This window comes from Salarias fasciatus, chromosome 13 (assembly GCF_902148845.1).
Source record: "Salarias fasciatus chromosome 13, fSalaFa1.1, whole genome shotgun sequence".
In the NCBI taxonomy this organism is placed as follows: Eukaryota; Metazoa; Chordata; class Actinopteri; order Blenniiformes; family Blenniidae; genus Salarias; species Salarias fasciatus.
The window spans coordinates 12502887-12528448 of record NC_043757.1 but is presented as its reverse complement, the minus strand read 5'-3'; the positions used below and the strand labels follow the sequence as shown (position 1 = coordinate 12528448).

The window sequence follows — 25562 nt, the reverse complement described above, 5'->3', positions numbered from 1 at the left end:
ACTTTCTCTGTGAGCCACAATCCTATTACCCCTCTACAGCCTCATGGTGGGGTGATAAGAGCGACCCAGCGCACTGCAAGAGTGGCAGTGCTGAGCCTCATTTAGCTGCGGTAGGTGGCTTAACCATGGGAAGAATGCTCCACAGAGCTTTCAGCAGGAATTAGCTTTTTCTTAGATGCCAGTGTGTTTGTTAAAGGTGAAATCGGATGGAGAGAAATAAACCAGAATGAGACTGTCACATAGCTGCAACACACACTGAGATAAAAACAGCACGGCAATCGGTGAAGAAATCAGGGATAGCTTTTTAATTTGTTTAACATACAAATGTTTTATTGGCAGATAAAAGTTTGACTGAAAGGAGGGAAGCTCAAAATTCGAAGAACATTAACTCTGACACCTATAATTCTAAATACCATACTGATCAGGATTTACGATGACATTGATTATAAGAAGGCTAATTTTTGGGACCATTTTTCTTCAATAGTCTTTCTTTTTGTTTCATGGAGTACCAATAGTATTTTCCTTCAAGCGGATGATTAAAAAACACATGGAATTTAACAATGGTGGACATGTATCCTTTTTACAGTCTTATGAACTGAGTTTAGACTGTATTTTGAACTGTATGTAAAGTTTGAGCTGATTTCTCCCACATATCTCCAGCCTCACTGCTTTTACACCAGCCAACCAGCTCTCATGGTCTGGTTTTACCTGCTGGGCCCACCAGTCGTCTGCACTGCGTTTTAGATGCAGCATTTTAAAGGCTTGTTCATTTATGTCAGTACCTGTAGCTGGCTTCTCATCCTCCCGGTGGAATCACCAGGACGCCATTCATTTCACAGACCCAATATTAGACTGGATCAGTCAGGTATCTATTCATTGAAAACAATATGTTCCTTCTGTTCTGGACATCTCCAACCTGTTGTGCTGCAGATCTTCTTAGACCCTGGGTCTCCAGGTCCAAGACAGCACAGCTTTTTTTTTTTTCCTGGGACATCAATCTGCCCTAAATTTGGACCAACGCTGTATTATGATGATGGTTCTAAACTGTGAGGTAACTTGTTGTGCTTTAAGATAATACAGAACACTTTTTTTGCCCTTCAGCATTGATCTGAGCCTATTTTAAGGACATTAACAACATATGCATCAAACTGCAATGGAAGTTATAAGTGTCATATGTTTAGTTATTGACGAGTTCAATTATGTTACTGCTGCCGATATATATATAAATATATATATATATATATATATATATATATATATATATATATATATATATATATATATATATATATATATAGTTTTGTTTTTATTTCTTTGTTTTTTTCAGATTGAAAGATTTGCTCAAGTTAGTTCTGCTCTGTAACTTTCTGGTTGCAACTGTACATTTTCTTCAACATCATTGACAGGAGTATTGATAGTCCCATCTTTTTGCTGAACAAACCCTCTCTCTCTCTATAAGGCACAGAACACTCACACACACACACACACACACACACACACACACACCAAATAACTTCAGTTATCATCTTTGGATTCAGTTAGGCTCTAAGTGATATTTAAACTACTACTCTGTAGATGTAATTGTTGTTAAGACATATTTATTAGCAATTTTGTAAATTAATTTTGTGGTTTTGGAATAAAATTGAACAACATGCATTTTTGAATTAATAATTGAATTTTGCATGGTGCTAACAACATCAATTGCGATAAGACATATAGATAAGACAGTGCTTACAGACTTTCCTATCAAACTACAATCCGAACAACCAGCCAACCAATGAACACAGCATTAAAGTTTCTTTTAGGATGAGTTAATAATGTTCCAGGCATCTTCGATTGTCAGGTACACTTCTTCAGATCATCACTGTTGCTCTAAAGGTTCAGTGGAGCTAATGTCAGGTGACTGAAGCAATGACTGTTGGTACTGGTTGGTCTTGGTTGATCTTAGAGAGTTTCTGTGTTTTTATCACATTATCCCGTTGAACAGAGGAAGGATGCATCCTAAACATTGACTTTTTGGTCAAAGCTAATAGTACAACAGAGACACCTCTCTTCCCTGTAGAAAAGGAAGGGAATATTTATTATCCAGTGAATTTACATCTTTTCTCAGCCCATCATTTTTTTCTACTTTTTTTTAGTCCTCCCATGAAAGACGAACCTCCTCCATTCCTTCAACCACCAGGCTTTGTGGATTTTCAGTGAGGTAAGGATTTTGCATGAACTTTTTATTGTGCCTGACTTCGCACATTGTAAACTCATTCAGATGGCGTGTTGTTATTTATGTATTTATTCATCCATTTATCCTGCTGAACTGAATTTCCATGATTTCGATGAATGAAGCTGCCTGAGTCTGAGTCAGTTCATCTGTGTAGCTCAGCACTGTGTTTCAGAAGTGCCATGATTAATTTCAGAATAATTTCCTGTGAGTCTTTATCTTCACATACACCCTTCTGTTAGCTGTAACCAGCACTAAGCAGTAAAGTAGCCGTTTACCTCTTGTCACTGTTAATTGCAGATGATTGTTCATCTTGTTCTTTTGCCTCTTACTTTCTGTGACATGGTTTGAGATGCTGTTTACCCTTCCAGACTACAACTAGGAGGCATTTATTTGACAGTAATTTTGTTAATTGGAGTACTGCATTTATTATTTAGCAATTTCTGTATCTGCGATAAAGTTCTTTGCTGTCTTTCTGTGAACAAAGCTTGATGCAATAATCTTTTGAGGCTGTGTTCACTTTGCTGAGGATATCGCTGAACCAGTTTCCAAAGAGAGTTTGGGAGTTTTGTTCTCTGCCCACTTAGAAAACTTCAATGTAGCGATTATTTGAAACTAAGAAGTCTTTCTTTGCTTAGATGAACTTCATGCGACTTCTGAGTCTTTCATTGTAAAATTGTAATATTTTTTCAAGTAGAGTCAACAATGTTGTGCTGGAAAACTTGAATCTTGGCAGTACTTTAACAGGAAACAATGGCTGCATTTTCATATTGTCTCTAAAGCTAGATGTAAGCTTTGTTTACCTCTGAGTTTACAAGAAATGTTGATTTTACTCCATGTTGATTGACTCAACAGGCAACAGAAAGTGTACATCATGCCCATGACGTTCAGTCATTCACTGTACTGTATCTGCTGGAGATTAATGCACCAATTTCAGAGTAGATGAGGAGAGACGCTGCCGCCTCACTCACAGTGTGACAGGTATTCACCTCGTACGGCATGTCTATGCAAATTGTAACAATTTCTGCACACTGTCTGGAATAACAGCCCACCATATCTGACTACAGCGCGCCTCCGCAGTGTGCTGCCAGGGACATATTTTGATATTAAAAAGCCGACAGCCTATTTCATCCTTCTTTTACAAGCTGAAAGGAAGTGAATGTGACCTCAGTGAAACTCTTTTCCAATTGTGGATGTGCTTTTCTCGGTTTCTCCATTTCGAAATCGCGCTGAAAAGCACCGGCCTCCCATTAACTTAAGGTGCCTTAAGGTCTCAGGCTACATTGAGCACAAGTTGTATATTTAGTATACACTTCAACTCCAGCAGGGTTTCCAAGTTTCACGTACGGCGGCTTGTGTGTCAGCTGACAGGGCGATTCATTGCAACATGTGTAAGTGTGAGTGTGCTGACATTGCTCTTAACCCTCTCATCAAAGACTCAAGTTTTCTCTGAACCCCCTCCTCACTCAGGCCTTTATGCGAGCATCAATCCCCGTTCAGCCCTGTACACTGCGCCTAATTATGCACAGGCCAGCAGGAGAAGAAGAGGGAGCCGCCGCCGCCGTATGACTGTAACCCTGTCAGCGCAAGAAAAAGGGAATAAGAGAAAAGGGGCGGATAATTAGGAATCTGGTCCGTTTTCCTTTTCCACTTTCACTCCTCTCCTTCTCACCCTGCTTCATCTGCATTTTTCAGAAGGTTTCTCCAATTACTGAGCCAGTACCCCCAACTGCTTCCCCATCCGCCACCAGGGGGGAAAGTGAGGAGGGTGTGTGAGGAGATGAGAAAATGGAAGGATTCTGAGAACAGTGTGAGTTTGAATTAATGACTGAAATTAGCAGTTCTGCGGGATAAAGTAAAATTAAATGAGGAAGATATAAGTTATTCACACCTTACAGTGATTGGAGGGGAGCTCGCCATTGTCGTGTTCTCACGGCTTTTCTGATGAGCGTAAGCAAACATGCTACAGTGGATGTTTTCCCAAAGGAGCTTTAAATAAGCAACTAAAGCAGTATATGGTGTGAATCAGTTGCCTTGAGGGTCCATATGGATTTCTTGCGTTAGATTTATGCTTGTCTACATGAATTACCAAGTAGCTCATGGATTATCAGTTATTGATAAGACGGCAGTCTTAAAGTGTTTAAAGCAGCGAGATCAATCTTATTGAAATATTGACTGATTAGTGCCGCCTAAGTTTTGCCGCATCCTCTGCCATGCATTCATGTTGTAGATGTGCCACCAAATACTAACAAACACGCACACGGACGTGCACACACGCACTGAAGCCACCTTCACACCTTATCTCATTTCTCAGTTTTGCAGAATCAGCTGCAGTGGAGCTGACAATATGTAAGGGGAGCATGGTGAAGGTGAAAATGACTGAAACCTGGCAGGGAGAGTGGACCACGGTCACCTTCTCACCATGATTGGGACAGAGGGTTTTGCTGCTCTGGGGTAAAAAAAAAAAAAAGAAAAAGTGGGGGGAGGAAAAAGAACACTTTCCGTACTTGTTAGGCAGTGCAGTCACTTTGTATGAGTTAAGCCGCTGACCACAGAACGGAAAATGAAGAACCGTGAATACCCGCACAAATGTACATTAAAAATTTGTCCTTTAAGTACTAAAAAAAAAAAAAAAACCCTCAAAAAATGTAATTAGAAATATTTCCATCAGGCCTAATATTTCCTCTTCATTTCCCAGCTTCCCAGTGCAGATATGGAGTGCTTAGATGACTGTGGCTTCTGTGTGAAACCCTTGCAAAGTGCCTGAACAGGAGAAAAAATATATATATTTTAAAGTAGAAAATTATTACGCTCTATTGGTCCTGCTTGCCTGAAATATCAGCATTGATGGAAAAAGGCTCTTTGAAGGAAAAGTTAGGTGTTCTTAGCTTAACGGTCATAACGCAGCCAGAGAAAGAACTATAAAGAAGCATTTGTGAAAGTCACTATATTTATTATCTTATATTTTCACCTGGAAAGCTATTGAGGAACATTTCTCTTCCTTAGGTGTGGTACAGCTACTTTTACTCTCGACATAGAGTCATTGTTTGCCTTTTCTGTCGCCATTAGTTTCCACCTAAAATAGCAGATGGTAGTAAAACCCTCTGTAGCTAATCTTCTCCTTCCTTGTTGGAGAATATCACCCTTTTGCTCGCTCTGCTGCTCACTTTCAGCAGAGATTAGGATGTATGAATTCATTAGGCTTGCTGTGGCTCAAGCAGTTAAAAATGAACACATGTTAGCCCCGTATCAAGCTATGCTTGCAACACATCCGCAGATTCGCTTTCGCTTTGTATTTCTGTTGACCCCATAATTCTCATTATCCATGATTTATAGCTGAGAATTGCAACAAAATCTCCCCCACCACCCAGTATTCATATCCAGAAACCAAGCTTGCCACAGCCTCTTATGAATAAAAATGTATAACATCATTGAGGTTTCATTTCAACCATGTAATGTTGCTGTCATTTCTACTTTCCAAGCTCAGTGTATGCCACACCAGAGGAATATCACTCAGATCCCATGTGAGAAATTTCATTCGCACACGGCCATAAGTCGTGCAGCATCCTCAGAATATGAATTCAGCCGGCAGGGATGGAAACAAAATTGCCACTGGGAGGGTATACCGTGCAGCCCTATTAAAACATTCTGCGGTCACGGGGGTAGTTTGTGTGGTTACAAGGTCATAGTGGGAACCAACCTAATTTACTTTGATCAGTACTGTTGCCTCAGAATGGTCTGCGGAGCTCGGGGTTATAGCACTTACCTGGCAGCACTGCGAGAGAGAGCCACTTACCTAATGCTTTAATATTAAGGCATCACTAATTGCTAAATGACTGAATGCAGTGAGCTCTGGCTGAAGTGTGTGAGCCTTTCAGCACGACAGTCTGGCAGCAGTGTGTCCAGCATGTGCGGTGGGAGGGGATATAGAAAGAGGGAGAGTGAGTTAGTTTTAGACAACACAACAGATTAACAAAGCACCATATTAACCTTCAGGTGCATCTAATTGTTGGGAAATTGTATGCAGCTCTCAGTGAGGTGTGATCGATATATCGAGCTGCCCTGGCTTTACAACCTCTAATCCTGCAAATCTTCTTGAGCACCTGAAGTGCTGTATTGAATATCTGAGTATCTGAATGACTTGAATGGCATTGCTTAAGCATAATTTATGTAATGCAACTGCCTGAGTCTACTTTCATTCATGCTAGTGCCAGCTAATTTCTCAAGATCGGTCGACCTTTCCGCCATCAGAGCACATTTAGCAGCAGCTCCCACTGAGGCAGTGGCACAAAAACTTCAAATGTGCGAAGCTTAATCTCGAGCTTGTCAGGACTATTGTGTCCAGGGCTACTTTGTTCTGTTTTGACCTTATCATGGATTATCCTGATCTAAATCGTAATTATACACAGCCACAGACAGAAAAAAACATCCGAGGCTATTGATTACAGTTGGTCGAGCCACAGACAGATTCAATATGGCACAGGCAGTGAGAAATATCTCTTTTATTAAAGCTGGGTGAAGCTTGCACATATGCTGGAGCTTTCACAATCTTAATGTTAATCATGAAAACAGACGGCCTGCTCTCTTTGTCTGGGGATGGGACGCGCCATTTGCTTCTCCTTTTCTACAGTTTTTCAGGTGCAAATGTGTTACCATAAATCAGTTAATGTCTCTGGGTATTCATACAAAAACACATTTTGTATCTTGGAGCCTGTAAATTCACTTATCGTTTGTGCCGGGCGAGGTTGCCCTAAAGCCCGCTGTCTGTCCCTTCAATCACAGGTTAGTGTGCCGCTTGTCATCTGCAGTCAGGCCTATTATTGAGAGGCTTCCCTCAGGCCGCCTCTTTGTCTTTAGTGGCTCGATTAAATTAGAGTGACACCTGGCATGCATCCTCAGCTGTAATGACCCTTCTTTTCATCCCAGCCGTTTTTATCAGCATAATAGACCCCTGATGAAATATTACCAACCTACCGCTCCTCTGTGCCCCGCTGAACCCCCGTGTGAAAGAAACAAGTCACTGGTTCACGAGGCTTTAATGATATTGCAAATTGAAAGAATGTATTCAAAAAGGCATGAATCACATCAGACAATGGGCAGAGTCCAGTCCTCACATGATGCAGTCACTGAATGAATCGCTTTTGAAATTACAACAAGTACTCCAATTACATTAAATGTGATTCAATATGTCATGTTGGGGTGCGTGTAGGAGGTGATATTTTTAACCTCTTCGAGGCAACCTTGCCACGATTGGCTACTATTCCTGAACGTACAGCACCGCTCTGGAGGAAACCTCCATGTGGCTGTTTACTTTTACACTTTGCCATATATAATGAATTTCATACACCTTTGTTATGCAAAAGAGGCATGATGAAAAGAATTTCATCATTGAGAAATGAAATTGTGGCCGCCCCTCCTCCTCCCCACGGTCGTGGGTGTAGCTGGAGGTGTAGCGCTGCACACTGGAGGAAAATCCCCTCCACTGCAATCTCATGAGCTGTGACGTATTTGGCCTTTTGATATTTCATGTGCCTCCACCATGCAAGAGAGGGATAGACAGGAAGACGCTGAAGGGGGGATGTTCAGGGCTGGAAAACCAGATTTTAAACCCATTTATATTAACAGCAAACAGAGAATGCTGTGAGAGTAGAACTCAGTGAGCCTTTTCATTGAACCCGATGTTTAAAATGCCGCTTTGATGAGAGATATAAATTATTCACACACTCACTGTACCCATGGACATGCCTGACCTTGCAATTTTTTTGAGCATATTTAAGCACTTCCTATTGTTCTACCTTTTTCACACAAATGCCAATTCTGCAGAATTACAGGAAATCCTTTGTGAGTAGGGAATGCTTGTGAATGTTCTGTTTTTAACGCTGCTTATTTTAGCGCTGCCTTGGGTGACAAGGCAATAATGGATAGCTAAGGATAATATGTTGAAATTAGATGCATTACTGATTGGGTGATATTACAGCTTTCTGTTGAATTTTTGTAGCCTTGAGGCAAATAAGCTAATCTGCAGCACATGGTAGAGAATCTGATGAATTTATCCTTTTTTTTTTTTAACTAAAATATGTCCATCATTTTATACATAAGCAATGAAAGTAAATATTCTGCTCAATGCGAATCAAATGGTCAGATCTGTGGACGACATAGCTTATCAATACACAGATTAATTTAGTTTTATCACTATAGATAAAATGGGGTTCATCCAACTCAATTCACTGCCACTGACATGACATCTGCCCACACACCGACAGTCATGGACACTTTTCTCTGTCTTTTACAGCCTCGTGTGAGAAAACACACAAAGCATATGTTAAACCTCCCCGACTGAACGCTCATCCCTCGGCTGTGTGCACGTATGATGGCCTGCCAGTTTAAACGCACGTTACAATCAGCGGATTTGTTTGGGATGGGGGCTTCAAATAAAACTCTGATGCTTCTTTATCTGTCTTTCTCACATAATTACATTATTTTTATAGAAGCTTTTGTTACCTCTCCGTGCATTTATCAGAGCTGTCACCTGGCTTTCTTCCAAGCGTTTATAGTTCAATACATTCGCCTTAGATGATAGACTGCTTCCAGAAAAAATGCAAAAGGCACAAAGACAACCAATGTAACTTAGAGAAACATAATATTTTCATTCATCTCGTGTCCGGCAGCTCAGAGCAGGAAAAGCTTTGGTATCTCAAAGGGAAGCAAAAATAAGAGAAAGGTAAGGCACTGTTAAGCATAAATCGAGGCCATTATTGAGGGCAGGGAGGGAATACTTTGGGGCTTGACTCAAAAAAAAGCACAGACAGAAAGCAGAAAGAGAGTTTTAGTTAGGTCAGAAGAACACCAGCAGCAGCTTCAGTAGTTGTGTGAAATCATGCATTAAATATATAATTTAATATATTTAATGTTTAATAAAAATATTTAATGCGATACTTTTTTATTAGGTGATTTAACAGAACGTGATAATCTTTATTTATTAATTTTTAACTCTTGCTTTGTAGCTGTTTTCTTTTTGTTTGTTTTTTCACTATCCAGGCAGCTGTGACTGATTATCTGAGTTAATGGTGAGATGAGAAAAGATTCTTTGCTTCGCCAACATCAGATTCATCATCAAGTTGGCAATTAGACTGAGACGATGCAGCTGTGGAGATGTTTATGCAGACGCTTCTGATATATGCAGAGCTCCTCTGAATGCAGGTGTATCGTACACTATCCCACTTTGAGTGCAGTTTGCATTTTGGCTTCAAAGTTAGAATGAATTGTCTGGGATCAGCTTTTGCAGTGGGCATGAGACCGCAATTGCTTAGGTGAGACTATTTTGAACAATGCATGGACTTAAGAGTTGTACGCACTGGTTTTCTCTGTGGTAAGCAGGACATTAAAAAAGGGCTGAGGAACATGGGATGGCGCTCCACTTCTTAAATTAGGCCACAAAAGCAGGCTGTTAGAGCTGAGCACGGTTTTAAAGAAGTCTTCTCATATCACCCTGCTGTAGATGCTATTATGTCTGAAAATGTCCTGTCTCACAAAGGTTAACCAGAGAGGAATGGGCATTCAGCAAATAAAATTCACTCTCTTGAAAGTGTTTTCAGGGAGCCAAAAGGCCTTCGTGCAGCCGTGTTGAATTGTGCTGACTCCCAGCCGAGTTGATATTTCTGATTTGTTTGACAAAAGAAGTACCTTGTTACTAGTATAATGTCTCTGGTGATTACCAGACTTCCTTCTTCCAAGCAATGAGATACTAACACTGATAATGAATTCAGCATGAGGAACGGCGCTGTTAAACTATTATTCCAGCAATAACGGCACATTGTCGTTCTTTTCATACGTGTACAAATGCAAACTGTGATTGCAATCATTTTAAATCTGTCTCCTCACATTTTCTTTGTGCTCACAGGAAATAATTAAACTGGGAAGCCAGAAACCCTGTGCGAGTTGTGAATGAATGCACTTAAAGCTGGACTCCTAAGCTACTATGTGCTTCTTTCTCTCCTGCTGTATCACTCTCCGCCACACATTAAAACACATTAGCGCCCTCCGTCCGTCCCTCCCTCCATCCCTCCCATGTCTCTGTTTGGTGCATGGAGAGGGAGATTGAGGGAGAGCATGTGTACAGATGAATCAGTGCTGTTTGTTGTACTGTTTCAGGCTCCGGCCGTTTCAAGTAGCTTATTTGAGGGAGCTGCAGATCATGTTTAGTAAGCTCGCACTCATTATATCAGACCCTGGGGAGAGAAGGGCCCTCTCTCTCCATACTATCAAAGCCACGGAGCCTGCCTTAGAGGACATGCTTCAGAATGAATCGCTGCTCTGGAGTGTGTACAGAAAGTAGCGTGCTCAGCTCTCATCACCTTCTCTCAGTGGGAGGCTGCCAGTGTTCAAGGTTTTGATCAGGCGTTGGTGTATTGGCTGTGGGTGACAGGTATATGAACCCGCAGTTGTGGGAATAAATACCTTGATTAGCATAACGCATCCCCAACAAATTTAGCTTTCAGTTTGCGTGAAAGAACTCCATTTTGCTAGACTGCAGCATTCATACACCTTCTGGGAGTGCCTTTCATAGGACAAATACACAATTATGTAAACAGGGTGTTTACCTCCGCACCATTGGAGGGTAATGCAATTTGCTTCCAGTGTGCCTGTCACTATGTTGTCTGTATCTTTACCTGCTTTGAATACGCTCCGTCGCTCCCATTGTCCACCGAAAGTGAATTTCAGTTCCTTTCAGTAATCATAATTCACCTGATACGCGTGCAGCACTTACCTCAAGAAATCCGAGCTGTATTGATCCGTCTGTAGCAAAGCAGCGTCGCTATAAACAAGCTAATCTAACATAAAAGCTGGCCTCTCGGTGTCGTAGCCTGTTGAAACGATTTAACTCAGCCTGGTAGCAATGAATAAATAAATAGATAAATGAAATGCACAATCACAGGCTCAGTCCCGTCGTGCATCCAAACCACATTTTACTGGAGGTGCCAGAGATTACTGGAATAATATTCCTGGCGTTTTGCATGTCTTTAGCACAGCTGGGCCAGGGATGTGAATGACAAAGCTGTGGTGCCGACTTTCATCAGTCAAGCTCCTGTCGCCGCTCCACTTCGACCTGCACCTCGCAGCCGAACTCTCTGACCTTTTGACATACTCACCTGTGATTAATTGCCACTTTGGCCGTCCACTGATAATCTATGTGATGATTTTCATGGAGGTGACTACTTTACCTGAATACAAGACAGACCGAATCTGCTACTTCCTCCAGTTCTTTTCAGTCTCCTTTAGCTGTACTTCTGCTTGACTTGCTGCTAGTAGGTGGAGGTAAGTGCATTAAGACATATTGGGGGAACAGATACCTTTCAAGTTAACTGGCAATTCACCTCCAGCAACCCTTGCAAGATGCTCTCATCACACTTACTTAGCAGTTTCTGCATTCACTTTTCGCCTGTATGTTGTGAGTTGATAGCTGTGCTTTGAACCCAGCTATACAGTACACGGCGAACATATGGTTTAAGGAGAGGTAAGGGAAAAGGAGGATTTCCACTGAGATTTGTTGAATTAAAAAACACATTTTTAAATTATTTTCTTTGATGAATTCTTTAAACCCACAGATGTGTTTCCCTGCTCTCTTTGGCGATTATTAATTCATTGACATTTTGCTGGAATGGAAATTATCAGGATGTAGAGGAGTACATATGTGATTGCCTGCAGAGCAATGTTTAATGGAGCTAAACAACAAAACGCATTTTCATTCTCCAACTTTGTTCATATTTTACCTGTAAACAGTCATGTTTGTAAGTAATGATTGAAGAAACACTGCTGTCTTGCTTCACCCTACACCACATTAATATGCTCAGTGACCAGGAGAATGATATCTCTGTGCAGCATGTGAACCAAGTACAGAAGTAAGGCCTCTCCTCTGAGACACCAGAAGACCTTAGGATTCCGTTCACAGACTTATATTCGCTTCAATGCAATCACTTCAAAACAATCAATCTTTGAGAGCATTAAGACTGTTGATCAGTAGTAATCCGGAGTCCTCCCTCAAGTCAGACTGAATCGTTTCAACCTTAATTTGTACTGAACAGTAATTAAACCCTTTCTCTGAGTTTTCTGGGTAAAATGTGCCAGTCTTCGTAAATATCCAAGAATTCTTCCCTCCCTACCATCATATGTTTACTACTAAATGAATGCATGTTAAACTGAATATTCAGTCAGTCAGAATCATTACATTTAATGACTCCACACATTTAGCGTAAAAAACCCAGTCGTTTTCACATCGAAATCTTTCTCTGCATATTTCTTATCAAACCTTGAAAAATGTGGTTGATATTCATCTTTTGCTTTTCGTTCTGACTGACTTCCTAATCAGTGATACATGGTTCCCCTTTTGTTTTCCCTTACTGACAAACTAATTATAATTAGATGCCTAACCATGCATTTTATTCTGAGCCCAGAAGGATTTAATTGCATTTCATTCACATAATTAAAATGGTTCCCTACAATAATTGTCACCTCTCATGAAGTGAAAATACAGTGTTTTCATTAAGTATAGTGTAAGCCCCTAATCAGTCTATGATCATTTATAACTTGGAGGGTTTTCGAATATCTACCTTGGAATAGGATTTAATTGTCGCTTCCAACATGACTGCAGATTGAAGTCTTGATCGATATTCCATGAAGTTGTTCCCACCGCAGCTCTGGCAGCATCTGGAAGCTTTCATACCTTCCACATGTAGAAAAGTATGAAAATTTACAGGCTTCAGGATCCAGGGCAACAATATGCGGAAAGGTTATGAAAATATTTAACACAGATGATCAGTTAACAGAGGACCCAAGCATGAGGTTAATCTATATGTTGTAATTTCAGCTATAAGCTTGAACTTCACTTGGATACTTTCGGTCGTAGTGACAAAATAGAAGTGTGTGCCTGCGTGTGTATGTGTGTGTCTCACTGTCTGTTGACAACAAAGCTTCAGACTGAGTCCTGGCACATTTTTGTCCCCTGTCGCCTTCAGTGCAATTAATGATGTTGCTTACAACATTAGCGCCACAATCATGAAAAATCACAGTGAAGCAGCGAGTCCCGCAGCATATTGAGTTCAATTCATCAAGGGCTTCATGCTCATTGGTGATGTCAAACCTGGTCTCAGGATTATTGAGTGCTTTTGTAATCAAGTACCTGCTGTAAGCCCACACGAGCGATTGTCTTTCTGAGCAGAGGGTCCATGAAGAGATATGATTTGTCCTGGGATTTACTAAATATTTTGAAGTTTTGGCAACAAATCCTGCAACGAGAGTAAGTTGAAGGAAAAAGTGTCTTTGTTCATCCATTGTTGTGTTGGTTTATGAGACGGGCATGGCATGGGTGCTCTGCTTTCAAGGCTCGTTTCTCACAAAGAAGAATACGAGGAATTCAAAGTCCTCTTAGGAGACTCGTTGTCTTTTTTATCAGTGACAGACGCATCAAGATAAACTGTGGGTCAGACAGCGACAGCGGTATGGTGGGAATTTACCACTTTGGGGTTGTTGCACATTTTAAAGTGGAACATCATTTCTTCTGTATCTTTTTCAGCTTAAAAACTGTGTGACAGCTTTCTCAAGGCGGCATTCTTCATGACAGCAGTCTGCGAACATGCAAGAATGTAGACATTGTCTGCCTTGGTGTCTGCTTCTTCACCCCTTCACAGCAGAGAATAGATTTCTTTTTAAAGTTTCATTAAGCAGTGGGAGGATGCTGCATATTCAAGGCAGCGTGCAGAATAGAGTTAGACTTTGACAGGCAAAAAGCAGGGTGCAATAAGCATCATGAAGACAGTGATCATCAATCAGCAGAAAACTCCACTTGGGATTGTAAATCACTGCAGTGCTGAAGGGCATCATCTGTCCCCATCTCCAATGCAAACTTCACACAGTTGTAGCGTTTATATATTTTACAGATGGGATTCAAAACCAATATGTGTTGCTTGTTTGTTTTGGTTTTTTTTTATTATTATTATTTGCATCATCAACAACCATACACATTTGTTAGTCTCCCAGCACTTTAGCACGTAAACACAGGACATGAACACCAGATTACCCATCAGTTGTCATCAGCAGACAAGCCTGTGGATGTGTATCCTACACCAGGAAAAAAAAAAAATAAAAAAAATCAACAGCACAGTAACTCAAAATGCCCAAATTATATAATCAAGTAAAAGAACATATTAAAGTCATTTACCAACCAACATCAGTGCAATTTCTTAGCATATACAGTATGCTTCTGCAAATACTCATACTGTATAATCACATTGGGTGGGAGTGCTCAGCAGTTCAGAGTGCACAGCGGTTTTAACAAAGAGAAGAAAAAGTCCACAAGATAAACAGCTTTAAATGCTGACTCATTATTTTTTTGTTTGTGTTTGTTGTTCTTTTGTTTTTTGTTTTTGCTGTAAACAAAACCAAGGTGCCAGAACAGTTAGTAGCACATATCAGATGAAACAGAACCAGTGCAAAGCAGACAGGCTCTGAAAACAAGAGAAATCCCTACCGTGGAATGGTGAATGGCAATCTATTCAAGTCCTCCTTCTGGCTGTAAACATAATGATGCTGATATCAATGAAACTCATTGAGTAAGTCAAAATGAGCATAGGTGCAGAGCAACATGCTACAGACAGATACTGGAGTTCTGTGACTCTTTATATGTAGTGCTCCCCAAACCTAATCTCTCTCTCTCTCTCTCTGTCGCTCTCTCACTCTCTCACTCTCTCTCTAAGTGCCATGTTACTAGATTCAAAGAATTATTAAAAGCTGCAGATTCATTTTGAAACCATTCAAATACAAATGGGTATTGCAATCACTACATTCAGACAAACAGTGAATTTGACTGTAATCATGACCGGAGTGCTCATGTTGGGTTTGGATATCATACATCCGTTCTCATGTCAGTTATGATGCTGATGCTTCAGACTGAATGTGATGATTATCGCAGGATAGTGTGAAGTATTGCTGCTATATGTGCCCATTCTATGCAAGCATAGAAACAATAAACATACTATAGCATATTCATTATATAAGATATCTTTGTAGCCAGCATTGACCACAATTGTGGCATCATATACATGTAGAAATTTACATATATTCATATTTACAAGCACCTACAGTGCAAGATATTTTTTAATCTTTCAGGACTTTGGAACCAGTTCATCCTTGAATTTGGATTTTTCTGAATATACAGTATGCGGTCCGTCTCAAGTGGACCATTTACTAAAATCAAACTACATATTAGCTTCTCTCAAGACTGAGATGTTTTTTTTTTGTTTTTTTTACAAAATAGTGACAAAAATAAATAGGTGACACCGCCCATAAGGTGATAAACTTCGATTTTCCTTAAGTGCACAGAAAAAAAAAAAAGATTAAACGTTTGCACGTGTGTCGTCAAGCATAGAAGATGAGTTCAGGAATCTGCCCGCCCTGCACTCCTGTGCCATTCGTGCTGTCCGAGGAGCACTGAAACTGAAATGTTACTTTCCCACACTGAACCTCTGTCATCCCTTCCTGTCCGAAGTAGCTCAGCTCGTTCCCATCGAGAACCACGCTGGCAGTGTAGAACGTGTCGGGCTCGATCTGGACCGGATACTCAAACCACACCGGGAAGGTGTTGCTCGAACCGTCAGAGAAGTATTTGTTGAGGTTTTGTCCGAGCAGCACCCCTTGACGCTTCAGCTCGATTTTGGCACTGTACTCTGCAGAGCCACAGCTGGATCCGTACAGCCCGAAACCAGCAATGAAAACTCTTTTATCCACGGCAAACTGTATACTGTCACAGCGGCCTCGGTAGCGCCACTGATTGCTTCGGTAGGCACAGGACTGGAATCGGTGGCAGCGCTGGGGCGTCAGGCCCTTCCTGGGCTGGCTGGCAAACTGCAGCTCAGGCTTTTTGGCTGCCGTGTACCACAGGAAGATATCATTGGTCTCATTCAGCGTCAACACACCCGACTGCGCTGCCCCATTGGCGAAATCATCCAGAGCCATCGTGGGGATGCGTATCAGGTACATAGCTTTGCCCAAGACCTTTCGTTTGTTGTCAGTCGACGAGGTGAGCTCCTGTCTCTGGCACTCAGCCTCAGCCCAGTTAAGAGCGGCCTCAAACACCACTATCTCTTTAGCATTGAGTGTCTCTCGCTGTAGGATACTCTCCAGGGTCTGGCCGTCGATGTCACAGAAGCCCTCGGAGCGTAACGCCAGCTCGGCCTGGGCATCAATCACCTCCCAGCAGCGCTGCGTCAGCTCGGGCTCCTCGAACAGGCAGCTCTGTGAGAGCAGCACGCAGGCGTTCTTGGCACTCAGGCTGGTCTCAAGGAAGTTGACGCAGGCACGTGCCAGGTGAGGGACAATGTACTTCTTGGCAGCGTAAAGGGTGGCCAACACTGTGTCGGCACTCAGGTCAATTTCATCACAGTAAATGTACCTGTAGACATAAAACGGGACTTTTTTAGATTTGAAGGAATGAGTTTCAATATTACGTTCGACACTCATTTGTGAAGAGGACTGTTATCTATTAAGAACAGATGGAAGGAGAGAATGAATCTGAATATTTCAAGGTTTTACTACTAGTTGAAAGTGACTCGTGGTATTGAAAAGTTATAACCAGCAATATCAGCATCTATTGAAAAAGACCTTCAGTAAAAACAGTGAAACGACGTTCAAAGCCAAGTAAAATTGCTATAAAAACTAATAACAGTTGAATTCCTCCTTCATTTTTGTTGACCACTTACTGTAGCTCACTGACAAAACAATACTGGAACTCAGCACAGAAAGTGGGACTCATAATGAAATGCATTATAGTAAAAAAAGAGAGATTTTATCATTGAGATACATGAACAAGAAAGTCATTTGTCTCTTAAGTGAAGGCTGAGCAGTTTTATCCAAGATGTGTCAGATATAAACCAATGTCTTTTTTTTTTTTTTTCCAAACAAGACTAATTTGAAAAAGCAGTTATGTAAGATGGCTTTTATTTCAGACAGGCACCATAATGTAAACACCAGAGCCTGTTGAAGACTTTAGACAAAGCAAAAATCTTACTTTAGCATGGCCAGAAATGCTGCTGGTTCCACATCTGGTATGTGGATTTCGTCCTTGTTCTCAGCGAGTTCGCCGTAAAACATGGCATGGAACACTGAGCTGCCCACGGCCAAGACATACTGTCAAGAGAAGCAGAGAAAACAGTGTGACGGGCTGAAAAGAGAAATGAAAACACAGCTCATCTAGGAGTTCACAGGAATACAAAAGATTTGCGAAAAGAAGAAGAAGAAACTGGGTGTTTAAAACTGAGATTGTTTTTTTTTAAAATGCACTTAAGACTAAAACACACATCTCTCACTTAATATTGAACAAATACTTCAGTTCTTGAGAGACTGGACTTATTGGTATTCTCAGCAGGGGTTATCTTGTTACTCCCCCCCCCTCTCAGTCCAGGAGAAGGAGGTTTCTAATGAACAACATTGACTCTGACACAACTGAAATGAGTGCAAGAAAGGTTCAATTTAATAAAATAGTGGCTTATGAGATTCTCATGATGAAATCAGACGTAATACAGTGCCGCTAATATATCCACTAATATGCACTGTACACAAGGTTATGAGTGCTGGTATTATTGCTGCATTTGTGTTTCAGATCTTATAGTGTATGTCTGTGTGTTATATGTGTGTGTTTGTGCAGTACAAGTATGTGTGGGTGGAGATGTGGGCGGTATAATTTTTCCTGAAAAAGGGAAAAAAAAAAAAAAAAGAACACAGGATTTCTCTAAAGTAAATCGCAGGAAGCCAAGTTAAAAAAGGAAGCATGTGAACAAGGGATTTCTGAAACAATACCATTGTTGTTATTGCTGTTGAGTGTGTTACATATTGAAATTCATGTTCAGCTAGAAGACGGAGGCTGTCTTATGTGGATATTTAACCTGGTGCACAAATATAGTGTATTAGTGTGTGATTACCTATAACCCATTTCATCTTAGATATCTGCATAAATGCTTGCTTTTGTGTGCATCTGCGTCTTGTTATGTTTTAGCTATATGCATGAATTAGGTCATAATGCATGTGTAATTTCCCGCCAACAGGACACAATAAAGACTGCCGCATTGAATGTCATTACATCCCATCACCATAATGTCTCAGCATAAAGTGCAGGCGAGTCATCCTCTGTGTCCTTTCGTAACTGCTTTCTCTGAATGCACAAAGTGCTCTGCACCCACCAGTCATAGATAATACATTTTGGTCCCACATGAGGAACAAAAAAGGGGCCCAGGCAGGGCTGATCTGAGCTCGTAGATGTGAAATGGATGGCTGGAGGGCAAATTTATGTCTGGAAACTCACTTACCACATTTATGTGAAGGTTACTTATTCCTATTGAGCAGAGATTAAAGTAGATTTAGATGAGACGCACACTCCTGGAGTCGGTGGAGCTAAATTACTTGCATGCACCTTGAAAATAGCAATGAGGTCAGAGGGCGGGCTTAACAAAGAAGTCAAGATCAAGACCTGCAATTTCAATAATGAGTGAGAGTCTGGATTCATTGTTCTGCCATGCCACGTTTTAACTGCTAATTGACTGAGTGAGTCCAAAACTTTGTTTAGCATGTGCAGCACACACGGAAATGCACTTTACTCGGTGTCTTTTCGGTGTAACTCCGTGCCCTTCTATGTGTTTGATTAAAAGTTGGGTGATTGCAGTGCAGGTTTGGAAAAGCTGATTTAAACCAGACGCATTCTGTGTGAGATGACTGTTGAAGAGGATATCCCTTTCTCCTTCACTCACTCTGCGCCTCTATCCTTCAGCCTCATTTACATAAATAATTGAGGACTGTCTCGAAAAGACACATGGTGCGGAAGTGAGAGTGGAGCACAAAGGACTTCAGTACCATTACCGCTGGCTGTGCGGGAGATTACTTTTATTCCTCTATGATATGAGCAACAATGGCCCGGACTAGCTGATTGCATGTTTGTTAATTTCCTCCCCGCTAATGGTGACTTTACTAGTTGATGAAATTCTTACTCTGTGTCCCGGCAGCCGCTGGGTCCTCCCAGTCTGACCCACCACAAAGTGAACGTCTGCCATCAGCTCATTGTTGAACATTACTGAATTTCTGGAAGGGCAAAGGAAAAAAAAGAGAGAAAGAAACAGAAGCATATCAGCTGATATTAAGGTCAATTGAAAGGAGAATCAACACGCATCGATCAGATCTGTAGAACAAAATAACATCATACAAATTCAAACAAAAGCACTAAATTGGATTGGTCTTCTTTGTGTTGTGCCTTGGAAAAGACTTCTGCCCTTTGATTATAACTCCCCCGTAGTTCAGTAAAGCAAGAAAATTATTTCAAAGTTCAATCATTTCTAATTCCTTTATGACTTTCATGATTTTTTTTTTTCCTTCTTCATAAGATCAACAAAACGAGACAATAAAGCCAATGGAAAAATCCCCTCTGTGAAAGAATATGACCAACAATAAAGCTGCGTTCATATATTATTGAGAGGTGGAACATGTCACAGGGGTGGGTAAACAGCCCCATGATGTTCTGGAGAGACAACAAAGCAGGTCGGAAAGCACACGATTTGCTGTGGACAGCTGGGGTCTTTTACTCAGAGGCCAAGGTAAATATTTTGATTTTAGTGCAGAGCCGGCTCTGCCTGTTGTGCATATCAAACGCACTCGGTTCCTGTCCGCTCTCTGTTATGTCAGAGCAGCAAAGTCTGCAGGAGCAGGAGAGGGTGTAAACAGAGGTTCCCTCAACAGATTGAGGGCAGGGCCGAGTGACACACACACACACACACACACACACACACACACACACACACACACACACACACACACACACACACACACACACACACCTACCTCAATAAATATCACAGAGTACTTTTATGGTCTGCTCAGAAAATTACATCCCTGAACTCTGATGAACTTTCACTTTCATGTGAAATATTCAAATTAAAATTTCACAATCTGGCATCGTTAATGAAAGCTGTTGAAGCTGTTTAAATCACAAGTATTGACTTGAATGAGTCCTTACCTCTCTCTGATAGTGGAGTAGAGTCCCTGCCAGTTGCAGTTCTGGATGGTGTTGTTGTTGTTGAGGTTCTGCTGCTGATACTGTTGCACTGTGGTGGTGGACGCCGGCTTCTTGGTGGGAAAAATGTCTGCTGCCATCTTCTTCTTCTTCTTGCTTCTCAGAGTGATAATCTCATAACAGACTGGGGGCAGCTTGGAGCTGCCACTGGCATTCCCCTTCTTGGAGCTCTTACTCGACTTGCTTTTCACTGACTCGGGGAGCATTAAGAAGAAAGTCAGACATTTCATGTTCCTTCCCTTGGCATCGACCATGAGTGTGTTCAACTGCTGAGCAGTGGGAGCGCATGCAGAGAAGACATTCGCCAGGAGCAAGCAGGTGCGCTGAGGGGACCCGGGGGGTACGAGGACAGGAGAGGCTGGAGCGCTGCTGAGCACTGCTCTAGTGGGAGATCATGTATGAGGTCTGTCTGACCCTTTGAAAACTGCCAAAATAACTCTGGTTTTGATGGTTTGGCTCAGACCGGTGATCCGAAGGCACTTTTCCTGTGTGAAGTTTGATCTGCTGACGGAGAGGCTCTCGGGGTTCCCATCCCGGCTTTCTCAAGTGATGAGATCAGCTCTTTAGATCACTTCTTCTTCTCCTCTGCTCCCTCGCCTCTCTCACTCACTGCCTTGCTGAGGGTTGGCCTGACAGCTCCAGATTTAGTATAGCTGCAGTGGTCCTTACGCAGCGCTGTTTACTCAGTTCCTCTCATTTCACACTCTTACTCCTCACTGTGCTTTTCTTCCTCTCGCTGCTTCTCCTTATCTGCGGCTCTGCCTTTTTCCCTCCGGCGCTCTTCTCTTTTTCTCCCCTCCTCTTCTCCATGGAGCGGAGTCATCTGCAGGATGCTGGAGTCGCGGATGCTGCGTTGCTCCGCTCAGCCGCTCGTTCTGCTGACTATAGAGGTTGAATGAGAGAGTGCAGAGGAGATCGAGAGCCCCCCCACCCTCCCTTACTCCAACCCCTCCCCGCCCCCTCTCAGCACAGTCCACAGCTCTCTCCGGAGCTCAGCCAATGGCAGCGCACGGCGTTCTCCATTGGCTCATGCATCCCAGTTCAGCACATACTTGAATATGCAATAGCCAACGTCTCAATTAAAGTGACAGCCATGTCCCATAAGAGTGATGTATTCATCTTCGGCTTTAGTTGCTGTTTCTCTTATACCTGAAGCCGGTGTTCAGTTTGCACTCCAGTAAATACAGACTCCTCATTATGACTCAAAAGGAAATGTAAATGTACGTGCACTTCATTTAAGGGCAGAATTTGCCTAATTCATGCATCGTCTCACATCATATTGCCAAATGAGCTTCTCATACACAAGTCTCTGGACTGCTTTGTTTGGAAAAGCTTTTTACATTCAAGTATTCCCACGATTGAGAGAAAACTATAGCTATAATTTACATGTCCAGCACAATCTGCTTTAATACTAGTGTGATCTGATCACATTACATATTTTCCTTTAAAGAAACCAGATTTGAATGAACGCATTCTATGTGTGTTGTCTTGCAGCCTCTTTCTCTCTCTCTCTTTCTTTGTATTTATTTCTTTATTTATTTTACAGGAAAGCTTCTAAGGATACGCCAGCACTAAAGCTTTCTTGTTAAGTCATCTCTTCTGAAGTGAGAGCTCTCTTCACACTATTTATAATGCATATGCATATCCTGTGTCCTGCTTGTCTCGTTGGGCCTGAGAAGAGGCTATTTCTATTTAAAGCACTGGGCTGATTAAGGTTTTAACTGACACAAAATGTTGTTTTTTTCAGATGCAGGCTTTAGTTTGTCTCTTTTATTTTAATGCTTCACCTGCAGTCTTGCTCTGATAATCTCATTTAAATCTCACTTCTACAGTCGTGGTTCAGATTTTTGAGACGTCGCATATTTTATTTACTAGAGTGAAATTGAAAGTGACAAAAAGAACAGGATGAGGTGAATAAATTTAATGGAGAAAGTCTTCCTTGAACCTCTGTCACAATATTGATTTTTCCATAAACCCTAATTAACTGGCTTAGTGTTTGCCGCACTGAGGAGCATTAGCCCACTAAGCCCCCTTATACAGTGTACGCTGTAGAACAGAGAAATTTGCTATGGTAACATGGAGCCAACATTACAGGGCACCATACTCTCAAATTGCAGGCCACTAGAGATGTTACCCTGGTAACCACATCCACAAGCAACAGCAGGACAGAGATGTAGTGCACAGACAAAAACACCAATCATGACAGTAAAGGGAAGGGCTTAATATATTTATGCCTTTTTTCACTTAGTGAGGCACATTCATTTAGGTATAAATTTGCTCTGTTAATTTCCCGGAGCTCCACAGCAATCTAATATCCCTGCTAACCACTAAATTAAAGCGGTAATGTTCAAGAAGCAACCTCCATCACCGCAGACAAAGTACACATGTTAATCCAACAGTCCAGTGATTTATCTGGCGTGATGGTCTCGCAGCCGTATGCTGCATATGATGAATAGGATGTCAAAATATATCACCTCGAATGGCTTCCTGCTTTCTTTAATTACGTTTTCCATCCATTCATCAGCAGAAAAATGTAATCTTGTTATTCACACATTCTGAGGTAGGAGTGAGAGGGGGAAGTGATGATGGTGTTGTCACGGCGTCAGCATCACTTTTGTCTTGCACTCTGTCATCACATGGACGCCCATTTTATCAGCCAAAAGAAAACATTGTCCGACCTATAGTAGCATGCAAATCACCACCGGAGCTGAAAAATATTTGTTTTTATTGTTTGTTAAATAATCCCTGAAGATGAAATAACGCAGCATTGAAACAAAAGAAAGAATGATGTAGATATTATTCATCTTTGAGAGAGGTCAGCCAACCCAAGTGGAAGTTTGTATGATTTTGAGGTTAGAGCTTTAAAACCACAATCTCCTAATTTTAAACATTATTTCCTCATGGAAGTTAAATGGTTCCTTCATATTTCAAGCCTTTGCATTACACCAGCCTCGGCATGTTGACTTCAAACGGTGAAGTTAAAAAGCGGCAGAAGTCCAGCTGCGCCTTTGTTGATTGCTTCTTGATGACAGTACTCAATGCAACACCTTTATCTTCAAAGAAGTTGGACCGGGACACCTTCATCTTTGTAGAAGCAACTGCAGCCGCTGTGCTGCGCATACAAGCCAGATAATGTAGGAACAGTGAGGTGCTCTGCTCACCCGGAGAATACTCAAGTAAATAGTTGTTCTCTACCTGTGCTTTTGTTCCTTTTCTGATTAAACCTGTGATTGCACATCTTACGTCACGACTGTCATGCAGCACCATGAGGCAGATGTGAAGCAAATGCAAAGATGCCATTGTTCTTCTTCATGATAGAGATTGTTCTTTTTAGCACTGGCTGTATGTTTGAGACTGGTCTCCTTGGCAAGATAAATTTGAAGATGTTTCCCTGGTTACTTCTGTTACTAGGTTAGTGATGCTTCCACACCCACTTAAATATTTTATAGTGTGTTATTAATTGCAAATTTTTTATAAATCAAAAATAATATAATTTTATTTGTGTGCGTTTTGTTAGAAATGAAAAGTATTACTCATTCATACATCACCGTTGCTGTTTAATCTCTGGTTTTTCCTCTCAGCTCTCACCATTTATCAGCTCTGACAATAACTGTAATATTAAAGAACTAAATTTTAGCAGCGTCTTATGATAATATTGAATAAATGATCCAGTGCCACTTGAACACAGTAAGTGCAGAGCCATTCAGGAGCTGGAATATATTGTTCTGTTTCTTCCGTGCCGATCTGTCTCGCTCCAGTATCCCCGTTCCACACACACTCCATGGGAGTGTTTGTGCATGCTGGCTGGCACGTTCGCATGCTTTCCATGTTATTACCAGAAACAGATCACACGTGTGGGAGTTTTTCAGGTTCGGTAAAGTAGGCCAGGAGTGACCTGAAAATGCAAAATAGAGTTGGAAACCACATTGATGTCTAACCTCGATAGCTGGAGAGTTTCAGAGGTGGCTGTATTAGAACTGATGGAGTCTGCTGGAGGTTATACTGATGTGAGTTTTGGTTACACGTCCGACCTTGTCTTAAGATTTTCTTACAATCTGAAATATTCCACGCATCCATCCAACTATTAAACCACTTCATCCAGTTCAGGGTTGCGAGACGCTGGAGCTGATAGAGGACAGGCTGCCAGTATATCACAGGGCTGAAATAGTCATCAGACGAGCATGAAAACAAGAATGTTCAGGCTAGTAAAATGGTTTGAATTTTACTACTTTTACTGTTGGAGGCAAAGAAGCAGCAGTGTACATGCTGAGACAAAAACAAACATTTAAAACATATTGCAGAGAGAAAGTTGAAGAAAATGATGCAATCTGATTTTATCTGATTTGTGTCATTAGTTTCTGGTGATGTTGTAAAACCATCGCTATCATTTTTTTTTTTTTACCCGTTGCTATGACAGCTCTGTTCATAATGCCACAAGACATCAATTGCCACTCTAGTGCAAATCAAGCATTTGTTTGGTCGTTTGAGTGTATTTTTTAAAAGTCCAATTACTTAAAATCTTGTATTACCAGTGTGTTTTATTCAGAAGATCTGAGTGTGTTTCCTACAAAACTCACTGAACACTGAGGTCGTTAGTTACTTTGTGGAGATGGCTGCTTGCCGATCTGAGTTTGAGCACGGAGATTGAGCCCTGCGCACAGAGACAGAACTCTTCCGCAGAAAGACACCTGCTGAGAGGCTTGGCTGAGCACAGCGGACGAGAGAGGAGGCTGGGAAATGAACTGTGATGCTGGCCTGGCACATGAAGGCAGGGACAAGATCCAGCAACTCGTCCAGCGTTCACCTCCCCTCCCCTCCACCACCACCCTCCTCCCTGCAGCCTGCCCTCTCTGCTGCCACCATTAAAGCAGGCAAGGGCACCTGACAGGTGGAAGGGGCGGAAGTGATGGCGGCTGCCCAGAGACGAGGCTCAGAACTCCTGAAAAAGAGAGCTGTTAGTCAGCGGGGTCTCGGCGAGAGCTGGCATCCAGGCACAAGAACAGAGCGAGTGTTTGTGCACATGTGAAAGTAAATGCCCACACATATGAAACTGAAGCTCGTGGTTTATCCAAACTTCCTTTTTGACACAAACGTGTTAATTTTTTTTTTTCTCTTTTTTTACCCATTTATCTTCACTGTCTGTTCACATGAACCATCGCAGGCAGTAATTTTGCCTGTCATCCCGGATTTAGCCCCGGTTGCATAATCAGCTTGTCAGACTGTGCAAAGCTTTAACAATGGGAG

The 25562-nt window shown here is 41.6% G+C and overlaps 1 protein-coding gene across 1 annotated transcript; it reads right to left on the bottom strand.

The window, feature by feature from the left end:
• Positions 1-15177: 15177 nt before the first annotated feature.
• Positions 15178-21201, bottom strand: btbd3b (BTB (POZ) domain containing 3b). The gene is made up of 4 exons (XM_030106380.1): positions 20262-21201; positions 19243-19333; positions 17274-17392; positions 15178-16658 (listed from the first exon to the last, which is right to left on the bottom strand). The coding sequence occupies exons 1-4, from the start codon at positions 20570-20572 to the stop codon at positions 15626-15628; spliced, it is 1554 nt and encodes a 517-aa protein (XP_029962240.1). The 5' UTR covers positions 20573-21201; the 3' UTR covers positions 15178-15625.
• Between the last annotated feature and the right edge of the window lie 4361 nt (positions 21202-25562).